This window comes from Malaya genurostris, chromosome 3, assembly GCF_030247185.1.
Source record: "Malaya genurostris strain Urasoe2022 chromosome 3, Malgen_1.1, whole genome shotgun sequence".
NCBI lineage: Eukaryota > Metazoa > Arthropoda > Insecta > Diptera > Culicidae > Malaya > Malaya genurostris.
Genome location: NC_080572.1, coordinates 190,746,696 through 190,771,637, shown reverse-complemented (window position 1 = coordinate 190,771,637; position 24,942 = coordinate 190,746,696). Strand labels below are relative to the sequence as shown.

The window sequence follows — 24,942 nt, the reverse complement described above, 5'->3', positions numbered from 1 at the left end:
TATGCTTTTTGAACACGGAATCTTGCTTCAGCCGTTTCAGATGTTTACTGGCCTTGAACAACTTGTATCATTCCTTGCCAAGGATGTTCCGCACTGCTCTAAAGTTGGCGTTCTACCTTCTGGCCACAACTCGAAGTAGGTCCGCTTGTAGGTTGTTATTTCCGACATCGTTAGCACTTTGGTCAGCTTGGAACCGGACTATGTCGGTTTTTCTAGGTGTTTGAGCTCAATATTTTCTTCTTTCGAGTTATATTTGACTAGAGCCTATAACCAGAGTTACGACTTTTCATCCATAATGTTGGCAACAATTTAAAACATGTAATCCGAAATATTCACCCTCATTCTCGTTTACGTCCGTATCGGCGATACGACGAACGGGTACTTTCGAACGAATACGAATAAGCCATTCTTGTTTTCACTCGAATGAATTTGAACGCGACTCGTTTGCCACAAAATATTCAAATATCAGTAAACTTCTCAAATAAATGCTAAGCCTTGATGAAATCAGTCCAATTCTTGTAATTAACCATATGCGAAACGCTAGAATGAATGCCAGTTTAGCTTCAAACGATACGTGTATTCAAACATCATTCGTACGAAAAATATTGAGAAATTAGTCGGTGAAGCGGTATTTTTGAGAACGCTTCTTAAAAATCATGATTTGCGGTGTCCAAGGTATCTCAGCGTAGACTAATCAGAAGTGAACAAATCAAAGCAGCATAGATAGAGTAGAAGTTTTTCCAGAAGCCAACATTTCTGTTGTTTTTTTTAAATTTGGTTGTTCAAAGTGAAAAGTACGATTGTTCACGAAAAAATCCGTCATTTTGTAGCTGTAAAACCTCCCCAAAGTAACAAACAACGAAAATGAAAACGTTGGGGTCTGTTTTTTTATATGTAGAAAGTTTGGATAAAATTTGAAAAAAAAAATGGTTCAGTAGTTTTTGAATGACGATGGATACGAACTTTTAAAACCTGCTTTCGAGAAAAGCGCATTTAAAGTTTTTTGTCTATAAAATCAATGGAAACAATTTATTATTCAAGGGAGCCCGTAGGGTCAGACATTTTCAAAAAATCATAGTTTTTCTTTAATAATTTGTTATAATGGAACATTTCAAGAATGTTTTGTTTAATTTTTAAGTCGGGCCTGTGTGCCGAGCTCTTACTTCTTCGCAGTATGAGATAAGCAAAGATGAAGGCCCCTTGCTGAGTTTTGTTCCGATTTGCTTGAAAATTTCACAGAATATTCTTGAAATGTTCTATTATGAGAAAATACAAAGAAAATAATAAATGATTTTTCAAAAGTTAGACCCTACCCGCCCCTTAAAGTAAGTAGAAACAAAACCGATTGCGACGCATGTAGCGATCGGACGCTTGTTGCTTTGATTCAAATATTAATTAAACTGAAAATGACGGTAAATCGACCTATTCAAATGATACACGTAAAAACGCAGACCACTCTAACTTGAGTTTTTCTTCAAATAAATTTGATAAATTTTTTATTGAATTTACAATTCCTTGTCCGACAATTCCTGCTTAAAAGTTCGGAAAATACGATATTTCGAAAAGGGAAAAGATTCGCCCTTACACTGAAAATAATTTGCACGCTACCCAGTAAATTCGAACATCGGACGCATCGTGCAAGAAAGCTTTTGATTGAGTTTCGAGCTTACGTGTTGTATCGGTAGAACAAAAGAGTGAAGAAATACCAAAGCAGAGAGCGGATGTTTGATACTCAGGGGATGGGATATATCGGGGTTGGATTTTCAACTCCGAACATAGGGCCGGAGTTTTCCTGGGCCTAAGAGGCGAATGACCTTAAGGTTAAAGCCTCTATGATCGAAACAAAAGAATGTATTTCACACCCTATCGGGGATACGTCGGCTCGAAAATGCCTTGTTTGATGTTCCTTCGCTTGCTTGCTGTTAGCGATGAATAATGTAAACGATAAACTTTTTCAGGTCGACGCGGTTGATGAAAATGGTGCAGAATTGTCCGATGACGGGCCGATCGAAGCACTACAATCGGCCCCATATCGGGCTCAATCGGTCCGATAATCGGACCGATGATCGGACTTATGCGGGTCGACAAATTTCACTGGGTAGCATCATGTGCAAAGCATTTGAACTGTCACTATTTGTATAACACATGAAATTCATAAAAACATACAATTAACTTATAAAATGAGTGTAAGACCTGTTGATATTAAGTGGAAATTATGCTACATTTATCTGAAATGCACATCAAAACGATAAGATATATCGTTACCATTAGATTCTCAATGAATTTCATATGAATGTCACATTGTTTTCCACATAGATTTCAATTGCAACACAGTTGACCGAATCAAGTGTTTCGCACATACATTTGTGCTGTACTCATTTCCATTAGAAATTGAAGTTTTTAACACATGTAGCTCGATTCAATAGCAAAACACATCAACTGTAAGTGAAAAATAATCTGATCTTGCATCTGAGTGAATTTGCACATGAAATCTTGAAACAAATCGCTTTGGTTATGTATTGAAATGAAAAAAGCACATTAAATTGAAGTGTAATTTACATATGAATCGATCGTACAAATTTTTATCAGTGTATTACATAGTAATCTAAAAGTCCCTCTGTTTGCGTGGACCATGAATGTCGAAACTTTTGAAAACAAATGAGACGATAGTTTCGATCTTTCTATTTTGTTTTTGTTATTCAAATCGTTTTAAAGAACCGTTATAGCTAAATGTTGTAATACCAAGCGTTCATTCGATGAAAAACACCATTTGCTTATTTTTGTGAGTTTCGCTGTTTGAAAGACTCATGAACCTTTTGCCCTCGATCAGTACTAGGAAATTGTTAGAAATCTGAAAAATCCTGCATATCTGCTTTAATCCAGATATCTTTCAAAAGCTCTCTGTCAGAGTAGCAATGCGTCGACTAACGTAAAATGGGTGACAAACTGCAGTGTTCGGTTTTATTATTATTTAGTCATACCTCAGAACTTCATCCGGAATGGATGTTCATATTCAATAGTAGGTCAAAGTTCCGAAAAAGTAGCATTGTAGTACCGTAATTTCATATTACAAAAGCTCCAGGTGATGCAACTTATGCGAGCCAACAAAACAAGTACCTATCGTTCATTTTCGTTTGCTTTTATAATCACATTCGAGCTCCCAAATCGATAGCTGAAATTAATACATTATCGCTTTCAATATATTAATGCCAGTTATGGCAGCGCATCCCATTAAATTACTTCTTCACGAGGTACCGTTATGCCATGTGTTACGCCATCATCAACAAATGAAAAGCTAAATGAACTAAAAATGTAACAGCGTTAGAATGAATGGTGAATTGAGTGTTTTGCTTCAACACAAAGAAACGTTACCATGTGGAAAATGGCACACTCACACGTTTCAATGTCAATGAATGACGTTCTTGTTGTTTGTATATCAAGGTTTCGAAATCAATGTAATATTACAATTTAAGAATCTGTATTGCGATAGCTTCTTAATTTGGGCAAAATCTTGATGCATCGGAATTAATCAGTGTTTAATTATGAAACGGAGCCTTCTGATCGCATGACTAAATAAGGAAACACGTTTTTCTAGTAGTGTGTGTATTCTATGCTTTCTCATCTGCCGCTCACCAGGGGTAAAAATCACGCATTTCGAATAGACTCTCGCGAGAGAAAGAGAGTGTTGCACTCACGCGAGAGTGTGGAAACAGTGTATGGGTAGGTGGATTTTCGAAATTCGAACTAATTGTTCGAATGCTCGCCAGGCACCCGTCATTTGAAGTGAATAATTTTGTATCAGTAGTAATCGCAGCGCTTATTTAGGTGTAATATTTTATCTGAAGTTTGACAGTTTGCTGAAAAACATCTGCAAGGTGTATTTTGAAATACAGCTGAACAAGTAAGTAAAGATTCATTGTGTAGTATGCATAATTAAACGTAAACAATTACGGTCTCTCATATACCTTGCTTGCGGTGAGATGAGAACTGTCATTTTGTCTTATTCGCGGTATTTGGGATTATTTGTTGGAATATCATGTATAGAAGTAATATCTTCTTAGGAATATCAACTTTTGTTCCCCAGAACATCTGTTCACTGCTGTAAAAATAAATCTGATTCGGGATTGCTTGTTATTTAATTGAAGGAACTAGCTTTCGAAATTTGTCAATAACTTATCGAAAGGTTTCTCATATTTGAAACGGTGGTAGCTTTTTCCGTCAAAAATGAGCTTAGTCACATTGATCGTTAATTGTTTTAAGATTATGTCTAGTCACAAACAAGGAGAAATACTATTTTCAAATGGTCAAAAATTTGTTATTTAGAAATATTAGCAATACTGAGTCGTTGTCTTCGATCATGATTTCATAATCATGGTTTAATGACATTATTATCAATACAGCGATCAAAAATGATCTCCTTTTTCTGCTATTTTCGTCTTTTTATCAACTGCTTGTTGTCATTACATTCTGAAAAGCCCACGTTCCCGGTGAGAATAGTGAGTGAACGCACGATCCTGATGTGAGTAATATTGATTGGATTTATCTCACCTGGTGCAAAGTGTTTGTGATTCAGTCATCATGCACACTCAACCCATTCACTTCCAGTGGGATTGCAGATTAAAACGTCTTATGCATATTCACAACCACGTATTTAGTTCAGCAGATAAAATCTGTTTTTACCGGGAATCATCAAGTGTTTTTTAAACTATGTCAACAGAATTGTAAAGATGGTATTGATAAAATTATCATCATCGGCTTTATTAAAAATTGTCGAAATAATATACAATGATTCAACAGATTGACAAAATCTGCTAATTAATCATTGCACAAATAACTTGAGGCTACAAAGTCTTCTAATATAGTGACGATGAACACCACGTTTTGACAGTTTAAACATGATTGAGTTTCAACGATTTTAACAGATTCAATAATGATTCTTGAATTTCTAACATAATTTTCTATACTTTGCTCCTTGACAAATGCGATGCAGTTTTCTCTCATTATACTGATGTTGTTGCTGACTCTCACTGCTATGACGTTCATTTATGCGATCACTTTTAGTTTCTCTCACTACCCGTTTACCGCTCTCTCATAAATTCTCACTGTTCAGCATTGCCGTCTCATGAAATTATTGAATTCAGTATAGAGGCATATATATGTTGATGCTCCTACCATCGCTCCGATAACGTAGTGCACTAATATACTGAAGTGCCGCGAACGCAGCAACATAAAATAATTTTCCTGTAGTTTTGCTGAATTCCAGTTAACAACACCCTCGCCTTCCAGTGAGGTGAAGATGCGTGAGCTGCGAAGGAGTACGCTTAAACTGAACATGGTGTTTTTTATATAACTAAAACAGTTTCATTCTCATCAACAGTTGCAACATCGTAATCACCTCTAGTGACTTCAGGAAACGGGAGTACCCATAATTTGTGAAGTCGGATCTTCGGAGACCATCCGGTTATCTCAAAATACTTAAGTATTCTTATTTCAACGTTACCCTCGACAGGAACAAACGAAATTTTTTTGATTTGTCATAAACACGATGGACCCTGACGAAAGTGATTTGATTGACAAACTGATTTCTCCAAGTGGAGCTTTTGGTTCTGGTAATCAGCAAAAGGTAATTGTACAACGAAATTCACCAATACTTTTCCCCGGAGGGACACCGCTGACAATCAATGCTACCAGTTCACTTCTGGTACCGAATTCGGTTCCTCTCACTGTTGCACCGCAGCAACTGCAGTTTGCTGCCTCATCTGGTGATGGAATACTTCCGCTTACAACCGTTGCCAGTGGTGTAGAATCCGCTTCTGTCATTGTCATAAACAAGGAGACGACTTTTGCACCGGGTTCGATTCCCATAAATGTTATTACAACTGAACAACACCAGCAGCAACAACAACAACATCCGCAGCAGTTCATCCATGGAACTAACGTGCAGAAAGTTGTCGTTGCTTCCAACCCCGGGCCCAGTGCGTTGTCGCCGCATTCCGGAGTGCAAATCGTTGCTACCGGTACTATGAAGACTCTTCAACAAAAGGTAAGTGGTCAAAATAATTTTACAATCCTGGAAGATAGTGGATAGTTTTTTAAATAGTAAAATTGACTGATTCTATACTTATTGGTTATTGGTGGATAACGGATCTGTCGACGAATTACGATGTATACATGAAGAATGTATTTACTGTATTGAACCGGATTGTAGTAGCAATTATGTCATTCGCAGTTACAATCAAAAGCAAAAACTCACAGTTTCGATTGACTCATAACGTCCATGATCGTAATGTGACTAATGTTGGAGTGATATGAAATCTTGTTTTCGATATTTGTTGTAGAATAGCATTGAAATTTCCTTGAAGAAATAGTGGCACTGCAACTGAATATACATATAATATTCGTAATTTATGTATGTAAAAAATAAGCACTTCGACTTTTTGACATATGGGACTTACATGAGTTGACAAGTGGTCATATTCTACTGAACAAACCAGCAATCATCGTGGAAATTTTTTAAACGTATGGTAACAATCGATTTTTACCATAAATTGTCTCAATAATGTCTAAAATACTGCGTTAAATAGACGGAATAACGATATAAGACCGAAAAACAACTTCAGAACAGTAAACGATCAATTTACCGTGGACAAATTTCATTGTCTATGTAAAAATTTTAACTTCTGTTTCAAAGCATACACTCAGAAAAATATTATGGTAACAGTTACTATATAGAGGGCCAACCTGACCATGCGAGTATAGTGGTTTTCAGCCGACTATTAAATCAGATGATTTCAACAATTGTCAAGTTCATGTTTACTATAAATGGTATCGGCTCTCGAATAGTAATATTGAACAGTATATTGTATGAATAACTAATACGATTGAGAAGGTTAGGCTAACCATGACCGAATCTTTATTTACATTGTGGTTTTCTGGTTTTCGCTATAACCAGAGCCATGGTATTTTTGACATTTCACTTCTAGTTATTTCGAAACTGAAGGCAGTGGTTGATTCAACAATGCTGAAGATCAGCAAAACATGAGCTAATGTTAAAAAGTTTTATGAATTTGAATTCTAGAACAAGAACAACAAAATAGTTTCATTGAATTCTATTTTATTTTTGCAATTATTACAATTTTATTATGATGATGTGCCTGGTGAAATATTGATTATCAACGTAGACAGGGAGCAGCATTGCTTGGTTGCAACTGTTGATCCCAGGCTCTGTTCGGTGAAGTTTTTCCTGAAGAAGAAATGGAAGAAATTAATAGCCAAGTCCAGAAACAAACCTCAATACCCACCTGCCATATATTGTTATTTTTTCCTTCGGATTCGAGCGATTTGAATCCGGAAATCGGATGATGTTCGTCGTTTTTAATCAATCGCTTGGTGTTGTTTCTACGGCGACTGATAACGAATAATAAAAATTATACAGGACGTCGATTTCACTAGAAAACAGCCATTACCGGCAAAATTGTTGAAAAATTTAATTTCAACGACGGAAACTAGTAAGGCTACAAAATTTACTCACCTGCAAGTCCTTCCAAATTGCACAATATATGTCACAATATACTTTTTTTTCTTCAAATCAATCACTGATGTGTTACGAAATTGTCTGCTGTATTGTAACTTTATGTGACAATAACAAAGTATATCCGTTTATTGACAATTTGTATAGTCAGCACAAATGAAAAACATCGTCGGTTAAAAAACACTATACGATAATGTGCTTACTACATAAATTCTGTTGATATGGACTACATGAATAGTGTTTTCAAACTTCATAATTTCATTTAAACCATGTATCTATTTATGGTAACATTATTATACTGTGTACATATTTACATGGTAGCGATAACTATTTAGCTCCTCATATATATCAAGGCTCGAGAGCAATTTCACCTTACTAGAAATTGTGATTTGAACTATTTGTTCTTATATTTGAGATGACTACCATTGTCAGGAAGACCATGCCAGAAAAGTCATACATACAAATAGTTTAGTCAAGTCGTAGTCTTTGTTGTCTAGTAATTTATACAATACAAATGGTGAATAGTCATATATCATAATTGTTGCTACTATTTAAGCGTATAGTTGAAATGACAATGGAAAACAGGCTACGGTTACTATGGTATTTTGCTCAGTGTAGCAAAGCTTCGAAACTACATGCCGATGCGAAACTTTGTTTTCTATTACGACGCAGGTCGTTGTGCAGAGAAACTGCAGTTTTAATTGTCAAACATTATGCGTTGGACATCTCTTGGCTGTTTTAACATGAATACGTCTTACTTTTACTATGAGACGTCTTTTCAAAATTCGTTCTGTGGAACGATGGGGAGAACTTAATCGTGACTGTCTTAAGTTGTACTAAACCCAACAACAGAATTATTTCTCTATGCCATCAGAAATATGATCAGCAATTTATGATTAAATTTTGAACAGTTTGATTCGGTCCACTTGAATTCTAAACATATTTTCAGGTTTCGAACTTAATTTTAGAGATCATGTTCTGGAACTACATTTTTGAAACATTTTTTGGGTAAATTTTGGAACTAAATTTAGTTCCTTAATTTATGTTCGGAACTCGAATCCAGAATTCGGTTTAAGGAAGAAGTAAGAGAATATCTTAAGAAAAACATGCATAAGTTTCCTATAATTTCATGGGAAATATTTTAAACGTCATCCAGTTATGTCTCTGACATTACACTCCCGTATTTTTTCGAAGATCTCACTATTTATCCAGTTCTCGGTATATTTTATATCAGACTCATGATGTCAGTATTTTCGTATGTATGTCAGTATTTCGAGTATGTCATGCTCTTGAGAAAACTGTAAAAGGGATCACATGTGTTTAATCTATCCCAAGTTCCAAAAACAAAAACTCGATTTTCAAAAGTCTGCAAAAGTCAGCACAACAAAAAATGTCTTCAGCACTATGTACGAAATCTGCAGATTTACAGACAAATTTGCAGATCTGGCATCTCTGACCAGGGCTGCCATATCAAAAAAATTTGTTGCATTGAAAACGCTGGAATTTGTCGGTTACGTCACATATAAAAAATAACATCTCTCGAACCGGCAATGTTCGTGATAACCCTTCCAAAATTGTTCGACATTGTTAGCTCTCAACTAAGTGTATCGAAATTCGTTGAGTCATGTTCGAGAAAATTCGCCCGATGAAAAATGTGCGGTTAGTAGGTTACGTCACTTATATAATCACTGACCCGGTAATGAGAGCCTTTTGATCTGCGAACTTAATCTGCGAACTTATCCGAGAAATAGAGCGGTAATCAGTTTTGTCGTTTACGTCAATTATATCATTATATATCCGGAACCAGAACTGTTTGATCATCGAACTTGATCAATGGCTTTCAAAAGAGTCTAAGCTTGTTGAAATCACTTCAGCCATCTCTGAGAAAATTGAACAGTAAGAAAAATCTTTGAAAGATGCACACACGTACATAAACGCACACATTCATAGTCCGATCTCGTAGAGCTAAGTCGAATGGTATATAAAACTAGGGGTCTCCGGAGCATCGACCCAAATCTATAGAAAGGCGAAAATCATAAGCAAAACTGTCATTACAAGCAATTTATAATTGGATGTGCTATTAACTAGTGTGAAATCCCTGTGAAATTGAGGGACCCACGTTGAAGAACTAAAATTAAATAATAAAATTCTATCGGCGTATAATTGGCATTGAAATACATACAAATTACGCTTATTGTATGAAAATTTCATTTATTCTCTGTCTAAATTTGTATTACAGCCTAGACTTGAATATGGGACGGATATTGATTTATTGTATATTGAGAGTGCATTAAATTTTGTAGGACAAACAAACAGAATTCACTTTTGGCTCAGAGTAGTGGTTGTTTGAATGCGTTGCAAGTTGCCATTACGGCACGCTGCGTACAAATGGTTTGAGCTGAGAAAATGTTTCCAGGAGAATAAAATGTTTCCATGTGTTTTGATTGTACATGCAAATAGCTTTAGCCCAGAACTTAGGGCGGAGTTAGCTCAATTGGATTCCGATGTCCCATTTCGTATACAGAGCATATTGTTATCCGGGGTCACCGTTCCATCTACCAGCCCTGGCTTAATGTAATGTTTGCATCAAATGGAGTCAATTATTGCAGGAAGATTTTCGATCTCCTGCAAGCGGCAAGCAATCCAATACTCCGGTCTTACATAAAATACTATTACAAGTTCCGGTTTTTCTCACAGACAAGACATGAATAGTTTCGAACCGCGTATATTTTTGTTGAGAACAAACCTCTAGATGGCCCAATATTGAATTTCATTACAATCTATCCACTAGTGTTTGAATAACAGCTGGTCGTGTCAAATGATTTTTTTGTTTTCATCAAGCTATGAAAAAAGACACACCAGCGCATTCATGCATAAAGGCAACGGTGAAATTTAATGATTTGCGGTTCGTGTCTACCATCCCCCGTAATCTCCAAAAAATCCAAAATGTTGGAGGACCGATAAGTCAAGTGTATCGATCTAGGTGGAGTTAAAAAAGTTTTTACGGTGACAAATAGACTTTTCCTTTGTTTGGTCCTGGACTTCTCATTCCATGTATTATTAATAAAACTAGAAAGATTATGTATATTCAAGCAGTTACTCTTACTCATAAGACGTATTTCGTAGTGTCATACGTCGAAGTTCATTAAGGATGGAATGAATAATTCAAATCCATGAATAATGCAAGGAATGTTACGGACGATTTTTACGAAAACAAACTAACAAATTGACAAACAGTTTGGATGAATTAAAACCCAGCCGAAGTATTTAACCTGTTTGGATTTTCAACTGGCTTCAAATGAGTTATTACGTAGAAACCAATTCACACCCTCTCATTCTGCTACTAACGCAGAAGGCGACTGCACCCAGTTGACGCCGTTTTATTGACCATATGTGATCATAGACACACCGTGAGGTATGAGATAGTAACTTGTGAGCATATGGTAGATTAGCTCACCATCTCGAAAAACGTATGGATGTATATTTGGCAAAAAATGCACTTGGTTTTCTTGTAGATGGCTCAATTGATTTTTAGAAATTTTAAATTTCAATTAAAAGGTCTTATAATTCCATATAATATTGATAATTTATGTATTATTTAACCGCTTAATGTCTTAATGTGAAAAGACATACTCGAAAATTATGAAATTGAATAATCGACTAAAAAATGGCAGATTTATTAAACATTTAAATCAGTCCTGTCTTTATGGCAAATCCTGTATCTAGTATAATGTTAAAATCAGATAAAATTTCTGTTGCTTTCGTACAAGTACAGAATACTATTTCTTTTCTATGAAGGGTGTACGGACTGAAATTGCATCACAAGAAAATATTCTAATCCTATCATCTTGTGCAACGTTTGGACCCGCATGTGTGGCGTGAAAATACATTGTTTCTTCACATTTTCCTCCAATTCACTTCTTTACAATGTTTCCGAAACACCTGCTTCATGATGTCCCAGCACTTTTCCATTGGCCGCAGTTCCGGTGCGTTTGGGAGATTGAAGTCCTTCGGCAAAAAGTTGATCTCATTAGCCTTGTACCAGTCCAAAACATCTTTCGACTAATGGCACGAGACTAAATCCGGTAGTGATAGTAGATGCTTATAGAAGCATTTCTTTTTGTATCCGTGCCTATTGATAATACCGGCTGACAACAAATGGAGTGCTCTGCTTTACACATGAGCAAGTTGCTTGCAAAATTATGTATTTGTTGGTAAACTTTGGCATCTTTTGCTTTCTAGTGTCTTCTGGGACATCAAACTCATGAGGGGCTGTAAAAAACTTGAGTCCAGGAAGCTACCGGAAGTCTACTTTCTGGACGGCACGTTTCGTCATCCATAATGAGTCAATGCGGTTTTGACAACATCTGTGTGTAGAGCTTCCGTGCACGTGATTTCCCTTCTCTATTCTACCTACTCAAATGTATTTTTTTTTCGCAACATCTTTTACAGAACTGTTTGGATTCCTCTTTACATTCCGATACGAAAATTGACATGCTGTGCGGTTACGTATTTTTCTCGATCGAAGAGTTTTTATTAGTCCAAAATACGCACGATTTTATGCTAAAATACGCTGTTCGTTTGGACGGCACATTTTTGGCAGTATCTTTCCAAAAGAACAAACGACCTTTCAAACAATGTAAAGCTAACGAAACTGCCAGCATTTAGGATTAAATGTAGTGAGTTGCTGCCAACATTAAGGATGAGATATCGTTACTCTGGTTATAGGTACTTTACATGACACAATATAAATGTCGTCAGCGAAACTAAAAAATGTAGAGACTCCCGGAAAATCCGGTACCACTCGTGTCAATCTTTGCTAGTCGAATTACCCATTCCAAAACAATATTAAACAAAAGACTTTTCTATACACAATCGTTTTTTTGCCTTTTCCCATATAGAAAGGCTATGCAATCACTGTGAAAACCGACTTTTTAACCGAGGCCCTCATAGCCTGCTATTGAATTTCATTTGGATCCGACTTCCGGTTCCGGAGTTACATGGTAATATGTGAAAATCAGAGAAAAAGAGAGCACTCAATTTTCTTTGAAAGGGCCCAACCGATTTTCCCAAACTAAGGTTTAAATGACGGTCTTGTAGTTTTCTACAAATTGCTAGAGCATTTTATCCGGATCCGACTTCCGGTTCCGGAACAAAATAAGTGGAAAATTACCAATTTTATTAGCAATTTTTCATGAATTATGGTCTAAAACAGGTACCAATCCCTGTCAGATAAATTCTCCCTGTTTCCAGAGATTGTTAGTTTGTGGTCATGAAAACTTAATTCGGCACTACTGGTCCCTCCTTTTCTTGTTCCGGAAGCACCGAAAGTGGTGAAGATTAACTCAAAAATGGAATTCACTTCGATTTCTCTGCGAATGTCGAAGTTTTCAAATCGCCATATAGAACATCGGTATCTGGTGGTACGGTAGAAGAAGAAGACACAAAACGAACGATGCGTACTTTGTTATATTTCGTACACACTATAAAGAAAACGAAACGGATTCGGATATCTGCTACTAATGTGTGATATTGGCAAAAGACGGTGCTGCGATTGACAAAAATTTTAGCTATTTTATGATTAGTGTGATCGACAAAATAGAAGAATTTATTTGAACAAATATGCAATTTTCACAGCCGGTAGTGCAGTCATACCGGGCTGGTGGTGTAGTGATGTCAATAATAATAATATTAATAATAATAATAATTTTACTACATGTTTATTGCGAAAAAGTGCTTACAGATGTATTATTCAAAGTATTGTCCGTTGTTAGCGACAACTTTCTCCCATCTTTCCGGCAATTTTCGGATCCCAGCTCGAAAAAAAGGAGTCCTCTTTTGACACTATCCATGAAGCAATCCATTTTGCCTACTCTTCGAAGGATTGAAAATGTTGATCTGCCAAGCCGTGTGCCACCGAACGAAATAGGTGGAAGTCAGAAGGGGCGACATCTGGGGAATACGGCGGGTGGGGTGAGACTTCCCATTTCAGCGTTTCCAGGTACTTTTTGACCACTTTTGCGACGTGAGGCCGAGCATTGTCGTGTTGGAGGATGACTTTGTCATGTCGCTTTTGATATTGTGGCCGCTTTTCTTTTAGCGCGCGACTAAGGCGCATCAGTTGCGTTCGGTAGCGATCTCCTGTGATGGTTTCACCCGGTTTTAGGAGCTCGTAGTAAATCACACCGAGCTGATCCCACCAAATACAAATCATAACCTTGGCGCCGTGAATATTCGGTTTTGCCTTCGACGAAGTAGTATGTCCGGGCTTTTCCCATGATTTTCTGCGTTTAGGATTATCGTATCGAACCCACTTTTCATCACCGGTTACGATTCGATGCAAAAACCCCTTACGATTTTGTCTTTGAAGCAGTTGCTCACATACACTCGATGTCCATCGATTTCAACTCGTACGGCACCCAGTTTCCTTCTCTCTGAATTATGCCTAGGGCCTTGAGACGTTTTGAAATAGCTTGCTGACTCACTACCAGCGATTCGGCAAGCTCTTTTGGGTTTGGCACGAATCTTTATCAAGCGATGCTTCTTGTTGTTCATCTTTGAATGTTTTTTCTCTTCCACCACCATGTTTGTCTTCGACATCGAAATCACCATTTTTAAAACGTTCTTTTACTCATAGCAGCATCACCGTAAGTTTCTGAGAGCATTCGATGCGCTTCAGCTGCATTTTTTTCGAATTATAACAGAAAAGTAAAACTTCCCGCAAATGGCGAGAATTGGGCACATAAACAGACATTTTCGAGCGTGAATAATACGAAAACAAGAACAACTGTCACTGAAACGGCGATGACAATTCGTTAGGTACTGTACACACTCACTTCAAAGGCATTATCATCTATGTATTTTGACCAGCCTCAGCCGGTACAACCATCTACCGGAAAACGGCGGAAGCAAAGTACACCTGATACATATTCAGAAGTTACAGAAATGCAGATTCGTTTCATTTATTAGATTTCGTTCAGTTGATTTAATCGAAATAGAGCATGAGATAGTAAGTATAAGTTTAACTTCGTTCAAAACTGTTCCAATTTGTAGGTCATATTTGTTGCTCGCAAACGAACCAACTTCGGCTATTCCGTTCATCTGAATCCGGTTTCAGAAGAATTGGAAGTGGTGATTAAAAACTGCAAAAAGGATCGCACTCACTTTTCTTCACGTTGACAAAATCGATTTTCACAAACTTATAGGTTCAAAACAAAAGTCTTACAGTTTCATACGAAATTCCTTAATTTTATGTGGATACTACTTCCGCTTTCGGAACTTTGTAGAATTTGTTAGATTAAGTCCGACCAAACTTTCCTATTTCTATTCAATGAACAGTTGTTTTTGCGAATTGCATAGTAATATTTATGATGTTATTAGTAATATTAGAAAGGCATCATTACACCACTAGGTGGATTAAAACAGGTTTTTATGTGATACATTTATGTTCATTTTTCTTGTTTGTTTGTTCTATTTATTGAGATCATTTGTATTATGAAGAACTAAACCAAAATCACCAAAATACTATGTATAATTTCTTCTGTTATTTGATGATATTATATTTCAGTAGTCGGATAATGATTTTAATGAATAAAATACTACCAGCTATACTCGGCCCACGGTGAACGACCAAAAGGTTAAAGCCGGGGTAAAGTAAATGATATCAATAATAATAACTATGCTCGGGCCATAAAGCTTAGTTCAGTGACATTGAGCTCCTCTCCATGCTTCATATGATGACTGAATAAGAAATAACCTCAAGAAGTTAACGAGTGTGCTGCAGAAAGTCGGTCTCCAGATTAACCCATTATAACCCAGGGGTTCCCAAATTTGAAATTTGACCAAATGAGCAGATATCATCAATACCATCATATTTTGTGTTGAAGATGTTGGGAAATGCCAAATCACTATTAAAAGTCTTTTCACAACGAAATTATCCTATGTATGATATATCATACGCTGGGACAATACAGTAGCAACAAAATTATAAGAGATATGCCTATATTTTGAGAGTGGTATTTATATATACGATTCAATTACTTCAAATAGTACTGGTAGAAGTACCATCGGAGATGAAGGCACAATATAAATAAAAATATTTGGTGCATTTCGTCCAAAATATACCTTCGTTTTAGTTTTTAACGGATTGTTATTGATAATATAATTATTTGTATATATTGTATTGTAAGCTGCAATAAACAGCTTCATTTGTCGATGCCTTTCTTTCAGCCTACCTGGATTCGATTCCCAACCCCGCACACAGGGTTAAAAGGGTTTTCTGGCCCGAAGTGGTGAAGCACTTTAAGATTAAAATCTGTCTAATCGAAGATAAAAAAATAACTTGATTGCTTTCCATTTCTTCGTTTTTAAGAAAATTTTTGTATTTGTATGATAACACATGGATCAATAAGTCCCTAGACTAAAGCAGAGATGGCGCTTGTAGTAAACCAGTAACCACGTCTTTCTAGAGTACTAACCTTTGCTTGCAACGGGTCAAAATTTTAAGTCGATCCGACCAGAAACATCTGAGTTATCGAGGTGTGGAAGCCGTTACACCGGAAAGTGACCTGTGGAAGCCGTTACACCGGAAAATGTGAGTGAAGTTACAAAAATTATAATAAAAGATCGTAAAGTGAAGCTCCGTGAGATTGCTGAGATGACACAGATATCATATGGAAGTGTATTTACATTTTCATGAAAAATTGAGCATGAAAAAGGTTTTTTTCCAAGTGGGTGCCGCGATTGCTTTCGATGGAACAAAAACAGCAACGAGTCGATGATTCAGAAAGCAGTTTATCGAAAAAAAAACGTTGGAACTATTGTATCACCCTAAAAGGTGATTATGTTGATGAATAAAAAAAATTTTGCAAAAAAAATGTTGTTTCCATTGTGAGTCTCGGGACTTATTGATCCATGTGTTATTTGAGATATTTGTACGATTTGTTGAGAGTATCATAAGCTCATTTGATAGTGTTTCCATTGTTTAATAAGTTTTGGAGGTATTCATACTTACTTTTCTAAGTTAGCGTTCTACTCAAAATTCACGTATTCGTCAAATCTTAAAGGCTCCCTACCCTTAACACTATTATTTTTTGAAGCCATATTTTTGAATATTCCACATTTCGAAAATATAACAAAATGATTTTGATTTGCTGATGGCAAGAAATTGTCGAAAGACTACAACTAATCATCAAATTTTGATGCTCGAGTTTATCGGTTAACGATATGCTTTGAAAAAAATACTACTGTATTATCCCACCGTATGATATATCATACGTTCAAATGATAACTATAATTTTTCTACTGTTTAACATATATTTTTGGAATTTCACTTCTGAAACAACTAATTTCAATCTTTGGCAATGGTTTGTCAAAAGATGGAAGTATTATCTATGGTTTCGAACATAAGACTCACACGAATATGTTGCTTACTTTTCTTCGGTGATTTGTGTGAACTTTGCAAGGTTAAAAATACAAATAAAACCTTGACACTTGAAAGCAATTTTAATGTACACAGAAATGAGAAGTTTAAACTATCAACTAGTGCTCTAGTAAAGCTGTTAGGTATTAAGCTTCTAAAGTAAACATGCATTAAAATATAGGACGTTTTGCGTATGATATATCATACGCTAGGACATAATGGGTTAAGTTCAATTATCTAAAAGTTTATTAAATACTTCGTATTCGTGCTACATGCAAGTGGTATTGTTTTCATACGTCTCTTATTTATTCGACACAGCCGAAAGTACAAGGTTCATTCAAAAGTTGAAGAGACATTTTTGTTACTAAAAGAACTTCTACGTCAAACTTGTAGAACGGCATCACGTTGGCCGTGAGAAAAAAAAGGCAAACACCACGTGTACTGACATTGCATATGTACCCAAAGGTTACGGTTTTTTTCGATAAAGAACTCAGCTCGAACACGTTAAAACACTGCTGGCAACGAAATGCTGCGTAAAACAATCGAAAAGGGTACCAACCAAGTCCAAGTTCGATTAGCAGTTCAACTAGCGAATAAATTCTGTTCGTAAATACATCGAGCAGCAAGAAAGCGAGCGGCATGCGAGCTGCTGTTGCTGATTACATGTAGGTATACGTGGTCCTACATATCTATAGCTAAGCCCGGACTGGTATTAGAGTGAAACATGTATTTCAGCTGAATGTGAGAGACTCAGCAGTCGCGAGAAGCGAGCATTTGCTGTCTACTATTCACTGTCGAATCGAGCAACGGAGCAAAAGGCTGCTTACGCGAAACTCAGTCCATCTAACAGCAGAGTGCACATCAATCTGTTAGGCTACAAACGTGAGATCATGTGTTCGAGATTGTGCAGCGGCTTTTCTCGTCACCATTAGCTTTGTGGAGTGGAATGTCCACCAAGGATCGCAAATCCTGCAAGCAATTTCATCGTTTGTGTCATTGTTGTGTGTGATAAGAGTACGGTGAAGGTGATTGTGGAACTGTGGACTATTGTACCGAAGCAGCAAGCAAGATATCACCACACCACACAGTAGTGAGCGAGTAATGTGAAAATACGAGGTGCTTCTGTCACACAGGTACGTGCGTCCCACTGTGTCACCTTTGTCGTTCTCAGACACGCCGTTTTCTTCGAATGTTATTTTTTGGTTTTCACAATATGGTCCCATTGGCTATGTTTCATCGCGTTAGTTATCCTGATTGGTTCCCCGTATCGCAGACTGTTAAACAAAGATTGAATTCGTGATCAACATGGCTGCTGTCGCTGCTGGTTCACCGCAGTTCTATTACCTTCTCTCGTACTGGAAAAAAAGTTGCGATTCGAATGAAAAAGACCGGTGTGTGTTCCCACATTGTCGAGTGAGGAACTCTTCATTCTTTGCGAATGGTAACACGCCTTACGATTTGTGAAAAATACACCTTGCGTAATTTATAGCAAGGTCGAGCATCAATAAGCTTCGAAACGTGATAGTTCTTGTGTACAGCAAGGAAGTCGGGGTTTTTCACCCTGCTGATCTTCGATTGGCCAAGCGTTTACAGTTTATAGTGTGCGGTTCGAAATGCGTGTTGATTTGATTGATCAATTTTGCTGGCACAGCAATTGATTCGCCTAGAGTGCAGCATACTGCTCCGCAGTGCTCAGATTAATAGTGTTAAAAGTGTTGCACCGTAAATCCTGACATGCCTATTGACCGAACCGATGCTGGCTATATTGCATTTGCAAGTAAAAACTGTCGATGTCAGTGATGAGAGCTAGCAAAATAATGTCCGGTTACATGCGTTGTTTGCTGTGATCTCTTATGAATACAGTAATTTCGTCATTAGTTAGATTTATTGGTTTTTCTCTGTGCGATGTTATACTCTAGAATTTGTTTCTAGTAGTGTCTAATTTAACACATCATTAAGTGAAGTGCAATAAGTTACTGAGACGAACTTTTCAATGAACAATATATGAGTAGAGACGTTTCGGCAATAATGTTACATTACAGCTTTTCGACGAATAATACTATAATTTTTTTTCCAGAAAATAGTTTAAGTAATAGATCTCTATGTTTGTAACATCTACTCAGCAGTAAAAAAATTCAACAGAACTAAATTGCTGCTATAGCAGCGATTATCTATGCTAATCTGATTAATACACTGTTATTACGATTGAATTAATCTGATGTTGAAATCAGTCCATTCAGTTATAAACAGGGTACCGAGGACAATAATAGAAGAATTATTTTTGGCTTTTATGTTTTCGTCAATTTGACGCAAATGATGATGTTATGAATCACAAAAAAAACAATGGACTAGTTTTAAGTATTCTTTCGGGAATTGATGAGCTCATATTCATCACACATCTTTTTCTTATCTTATCCATTAGTTATGGGATTTACTCTTTCTCTTCCTCTCTTTTCGAACAGAAACGTCAATAACGAGAATAGCTCTAGTTGAACCGCGTCAATAGTGAATAGCATAAATGAACGGAGTATTTCGTTGAATGTAAATCTTGTTATATCTTGTTTTACCACGGCAACTTAGCTACTCAATGACCTGCTTGATATCGTGTTAAAAAAATCTTTTATTTCCACAAGATCACTTTATTCAATAAAAAAATTAATGCAGTTCGTTTTCATCATTTTGTCCATATTTTGTTTGCGTTTTTGTATAGTTAGTGAATAGCTAGTTTGTTTGTAATTTCTGTTAATCATTGGGTAAAGAGATCTCAGTAGAATGCATTGCATTTTAGAACTGTTTTGTGCTCATGCGACTGAAAGAGAAAGTTGCTGTCCATGGTTCGACCAATCTATTTCCGGGGTGGCAAGGGACCGGGAAAACCGGGAAAAAGTCGGGAATTTGGTTATACCGGGAAAAGCCGGGAAAAAGGCGGGAATTTTAGTGCGAATCCGGGAAAAAAATTACTAGTCCTAATCTTAGTAACGATTTTCAGCATTATGATTTTCCTGATACAATAAATGAAAAGATGGAGGCAATTTTATGTTTGAACTAGAAGTTCAGTACAAGTTTTGAAACATCTTATAGTCCCACACAGGTTCAATGGTGCACAATCCATTGAAAATGGGGCCAACCCCTCATATCTCGACGGTTTTTGAATGGGTTTGATAGCAATTTTAAATCAATAAGAGCTTTTTTAGTTGTCATCAATAACAGCACACTGAATGCTCATAATGGAAAATAAGGATAATTCTCGGGTAATTTTTCAAAAGGGCGTATAAGCAAGTGAAAGTTTCTCTTTAATCACTCTCTCTTTCGATTATTGTGATGTTATTAAAAGGATTTTCTTTGATATCACTATTCTGTTTGAAAGTCGAAAGTTTCGGGTATCATTTCATGCAAAGAGTTGAGTGATAAACGTGAAAACCGCTTGGTAATTAATAGAAGAGAAGTAAACAAAGAGAAACTGTCACTTGCTTGTACGTCCTTTTGAAAAATCACCGAGAATTTGGATGCTTCTGCTGGATTTCTATTGAATCTTGACAAATATTAGAAAAGGTTCCAAGTGCGAATGTCAGTTTCTCTTTGTTTATTTTCTCTTTTAATTATTACGGCGTATTCCTGTATTTTTCAACATTTTTTCAACAGCAGATCGAAAGTTGATAGTTTCATAGTTTCAGTCGTTATTTTCTGCAAAGTGTAAGATAGAAGGATTGCCGATAGGATCGTAATAATCGAAAGAAAGTGTAAAGAAAGAGGAACTGTCATTTGCACTTAGGTTTTTTTTAGTGTTTGTCTTCATATTTCAGAATAAGTATGCATAAAGGTAAAAATAACATCAGGTAACATGTTTAATAAATATTTTAGGAATTCTTAGGAGCCGTGTTTTTAGTTGCCAGCTAATGATTCCCCTAATTTCACCAAAATTTGTCTCAGTAATGTCAAATTGTGACAATATTTGTTTAGTACTCTTAGTATTGATTTTAATAGGATTCACAAAATCGACAAAGCTGCCGACTTTCGTTTTATCCACTGTTTGCAAGGAGTATTTGATTTCCTTCTTTGACGGCTAAAATTGGTTTTTCAGAGTTCGTAAGAGCCTGTTTAGTGAATCTCTGTTTAATTTTTTTCGAAGATTATCAGCTATGATGAGGATATTGATGTCGACGAAGGAGCAGTCGAAGATTGTCGATGATAGGCGAATCAAATTTAGATCATCTTAGTCACTAGAGGCATAGATTGTTGTTGTTTTTCCAAAGTGACAAGCGTACATTTTAGGAATTCTAGAAGAATTTTGTTCTCTCGCCAAAACCCAACTCTGAAAGAATATCATATATGTTATTAGCAGTGGCGTCTCCTACTCATGTGCACCTTGTGCACTGCACACCTTCTCAAATAGGCTCTATGAGAACTTGTATGCACACATTCAGGAGAGGCTTCGGTGGCTTATGCTTATGGCAGTTGAAAATGAATTGCTGTCTCAGTTGCAACGTCGAAACGGTTCTGATATCATACCATATAAGCAGTGCACGACCCGTAAATTTTGTCACAAGACGCGACTGATTGTTAGAAGGAATCGGGTTTGCGGGAGGAGTGTTGTTCTTTAGTTCATTCATTTTTAATTTTCAACCTTGTATTTTTTTCCAGACTATACCAGGCTAAAATTGTATTGGAATACACTAGAGATGGTCAGTCCGCGAACTAGTTCTCCTCGAAGATTGATTGAACTGGAGTTCTTTACTAAAGAATGATACCTCTCTATTCTTCTCAATAGAAATGAAAGTAATCGAGTTCTTTGAGTATGTATACAAATAAGTTGCGTCTTTCGGAACGTTTGCTGGTTTGAGGAATCTGGTAGAAGTTTGCGAACTTTGAAAATGTATACAAAAGAGAATGATTATTGGTAGAACAGATGCAAAAAGCACTCACTATTATTGAATCTGTTTACTGCAAAATATGATTTGTAGCTCCCAGATTATTTTCGAAGAAACATACAAAGTTTCCGAAAAACGAAAGAACGGTTCAATAGAACTAATTCTTTCGGCACAACTATCAAGTTTTCAACAGTTCTTTGAAATGAACGGTTTTGCCCATTTCTAGAATACACCCCTAACTTGCATATGTTTTAAGAAAGACTGATTTCCAGATAACCTTAAAAAGACTGTTTCAGGGGTAGCCTTGAAAAAGATTGAATAGTTCGAAAAATTATTATTTTAATTTTAATTGTGCGACTTTAAATTTAAGTCTTCATCATTAGGCTTTAAAATAACTGATGATATTTCTGAAACACTTCAAAACACCACCAATAATCGAATATAATGTGAAAGCTGCGCTTAAGAGCATTATCGGAAAAAAGCAAGAAGTTTTAATAAAATGTGTTGATTTTTCAAGAAAATTGCAAGAATTTTGATGCTTCATTCCTTAGTAAAATGCAAGACTGATTCATCGTTGGCCAGATATGTTTCTTGTTTTGATCCCATTGTTACATCGAAGTACTGGCAAAGTAAAGGATAAAATAAAGATGGAATACATTGGGCTGGATGGTACTGTTAGTTCAGAATATGAACGTTCGGACAAACTGTGGATGAGATTTTTAATCGTAGTTCCAAGCAGATACCCGAAAAATACTTATTTCTCAGCTCTCGATGTTTTTTTGGACATGGGATTTCAACTAAAAGCTTGAATGAGAGAAATATTTAAAAAAAACTGAACATAGGCTATTTGGGCCTGTTAAAAAAACGGGAATTTTTAGTCTAGCGCGCCGGGAAAAGCGAAAAAACCGGTAAATTGAAATCACTAATTCACTTGCCACCCTGTATTTCAGAGCCGTTGATTTTAAATTCATTATTCTCAGGTTGAATAAATATGGGAAATTTAGAGTGGAGAAATATGACAACTTGAGTTTTAGTTTCGTTGATGCATATTTTCTAACCAATAAATTCAAGTCATTGTACCTTCTGGTAATTAATGAATAAATCATGTAGATGAGAGAGGGGTCATCAGCAAACAGTGAGAGTGTCGGAATATTTGACGTAAAAATATGAAATAATATTGATATATTGTAGTGATTTAAAGGCTCGGGAGTCTGTGAACTAGAATCTAATTTGCATTTGTAATGATGAGAACAATAATATGATGTCTTTTTCCAGTTTGTATCCAATGTCCTATTTTTTACCAATCGTATCCAAATCTTCAGTTTTGAAAAACCAGTTGATTGCACCCTTTCATTGTTCATTGTTGTTCAGCGCGTGTCACATTAATTTTGCTAACATTTCTGTATAGAGTTTTCTTTACGACCTAAATGTAAATGACAAATTCTTTTTGTTTACTTTCTCTTTGAATTATTACGGAATACTCTCATATTATTAGCGAGTTAGAATACTCCCATATAGTGAAAATGTATACTAAGAGTACTGTAATAATCGAAAGTGAAAGTAAACAAAGAGAATCTGTCATTGCATTTAGGTCGTAATGAAAATTCTAAACAGATTTGTTGAATCTTCATCAAAAATATCTGTTTCTCAAACAAAAACGAAAAAAAAGAAGGTAACGTTTTGTGCAAAAATACTCGCAGAAAATGTAGAGGAGTTTATTCCCTTGATGGTAATTTTTAGATTTAATTGTACTAAAAATTTCCTATTCCCAATGAAAAAAAAATATAGATATGATGAAAATAAATCATCTGAGAATTACTTTCGTTTGTTTTTTTTTATTCAATAGTAACATATTTGAAGGCACACTGCTCTAAGATGCCAAGGGTATTTTCTTATTTTAATTAATAACTAACTTAAAACTACACAGAAAGAAAAGATGAAACTTACACGACATGTAAACCGATAGTACTATGAAATAGACATCAATTGAAACAAAAATCTGATTTAAAACTATGATTGATGTAAAATTACATTAAAATTCCTTTAGATTTTCATTGAACAAGACTGTATATTTACAAATCCCTTCGTTTTGCAATGTAAATTTCCATTCAATTTCCTGCTCCAAATATGTGCATGAAAATAAATGTAAAATCACAAAATATTTTTATCTGTGTAGGGTATTATCATTAGGGTAGTGGCGAACTCCGGTCGCAATGGTCGATTCTGGCAGATTCAGTCTGCAGCTGGCGATCGGCAATATTCGGTGGATTAAATATGACACTAGTGTCTTCCAGATGACGATTATACGTTTCAATGGGTCCGCGGAAAACACCCCCAGGTCACAGAGACCCAGCGGGTGGCCCGCATGTTGGTCATCGACTGGAGCAGTTTTCTCGTGGGCGATGATGTTGCCTAAGAGAATGAAAGAAGTATAGAGAAGTAATTTTGTGGAAAACGGGGTGAAAAAGGGGGTATGAGAACGAATGACTAAAAACGATAAAGATCTAATTAGTTGACATCGAGATGGTGGAGAAACGTAGAAAGGGGGAATGAAGAATTAGTGACAGCAAGAAGATCTTGTTATCTTTAATTGCTTTGATCATCAGAATAGTAAAATAAATAGTTAGTTATGGCATTCTACCAATCGATTTTATGTACTTGTGGACGTTGCACATTTATTATGTGTTCTATTTTCTATACGTCATTTTGCACGAACTTTTTTAGTGCAATAAAGATTGATAGTTCTTTTTACTTATTCGTTCAGAAACACATTTGTCGCCTTGGAAATAAGTTTTCTTAAACATTCAGTAAAAACACATCGATTTAATAGCAATTGAAGAATCTATAACGATTCGAAATAAATGTCCAGAATACCATTTGATTTTTTGATTACTCGTCGACATGCGAAAGGATTCGTTCCTAAAGACTGTCCCAGGAAGTATGGACGCAACCAAAAACCACTGCCATTTCGCAATGGTTCAGAATCTGTCAATTTTTATGGCTGCGCCCTGTTGTTTACACTCTTCTCTAACCACTTGTGCAGTTGTTTATTCGTTTTCATTAGTTTGTTTCGAAATGCGTGGACTTTCAGCAGAACAACGTCGAAAAATTGTGTACAAATG

The 24,942-nt window shown here is 36.1% G+C and overlaps 1 protein-coding gene across 6 annotated transcripts in view; it reads left to right on the top strand.

The window, feature by feature from the left end:
* The first annotated feature begins 3,752 nt into the window (after nucleotides 1–3,752).
* The window catches only part of LOC131435146 (lethal(3)malignant brain tumor-like protein 3), a 37,324-nt gene continuing 16,134 nt past the window's right edge, over nucleotides 3,753–24,942 (top strand). The window contains exons 1-2 of one of the 6 annotated variants that reach the window (XM_058602728.1): nucleotides 3,753–3,901; nucleotides 5,378–6,043. In XM_058602728.1, coding sequence (XP_058458711.1) covers nucleotides 5,546–6,043 — 498 coding nt within the window. In that variant the 5' untranslated portion in view covers nucleotides 3,753–3,901; nucleotides 5,378–5,545. Of the gene's footprint in view, nucleotides 3,902–5,187; nucleotides 5,316–5,377; nucleotides 6,044–17,740; nucleotides 18,086–18,133; nucleotides 18,394–18,605; nucleotides 18,815–24,942 lie in introns of those variants that run through there. The other 5 variants (XM_058602730.1, XM_058602733.1, XM_058602734.1 and 2 more) reach the window with 5 other exon arrangements.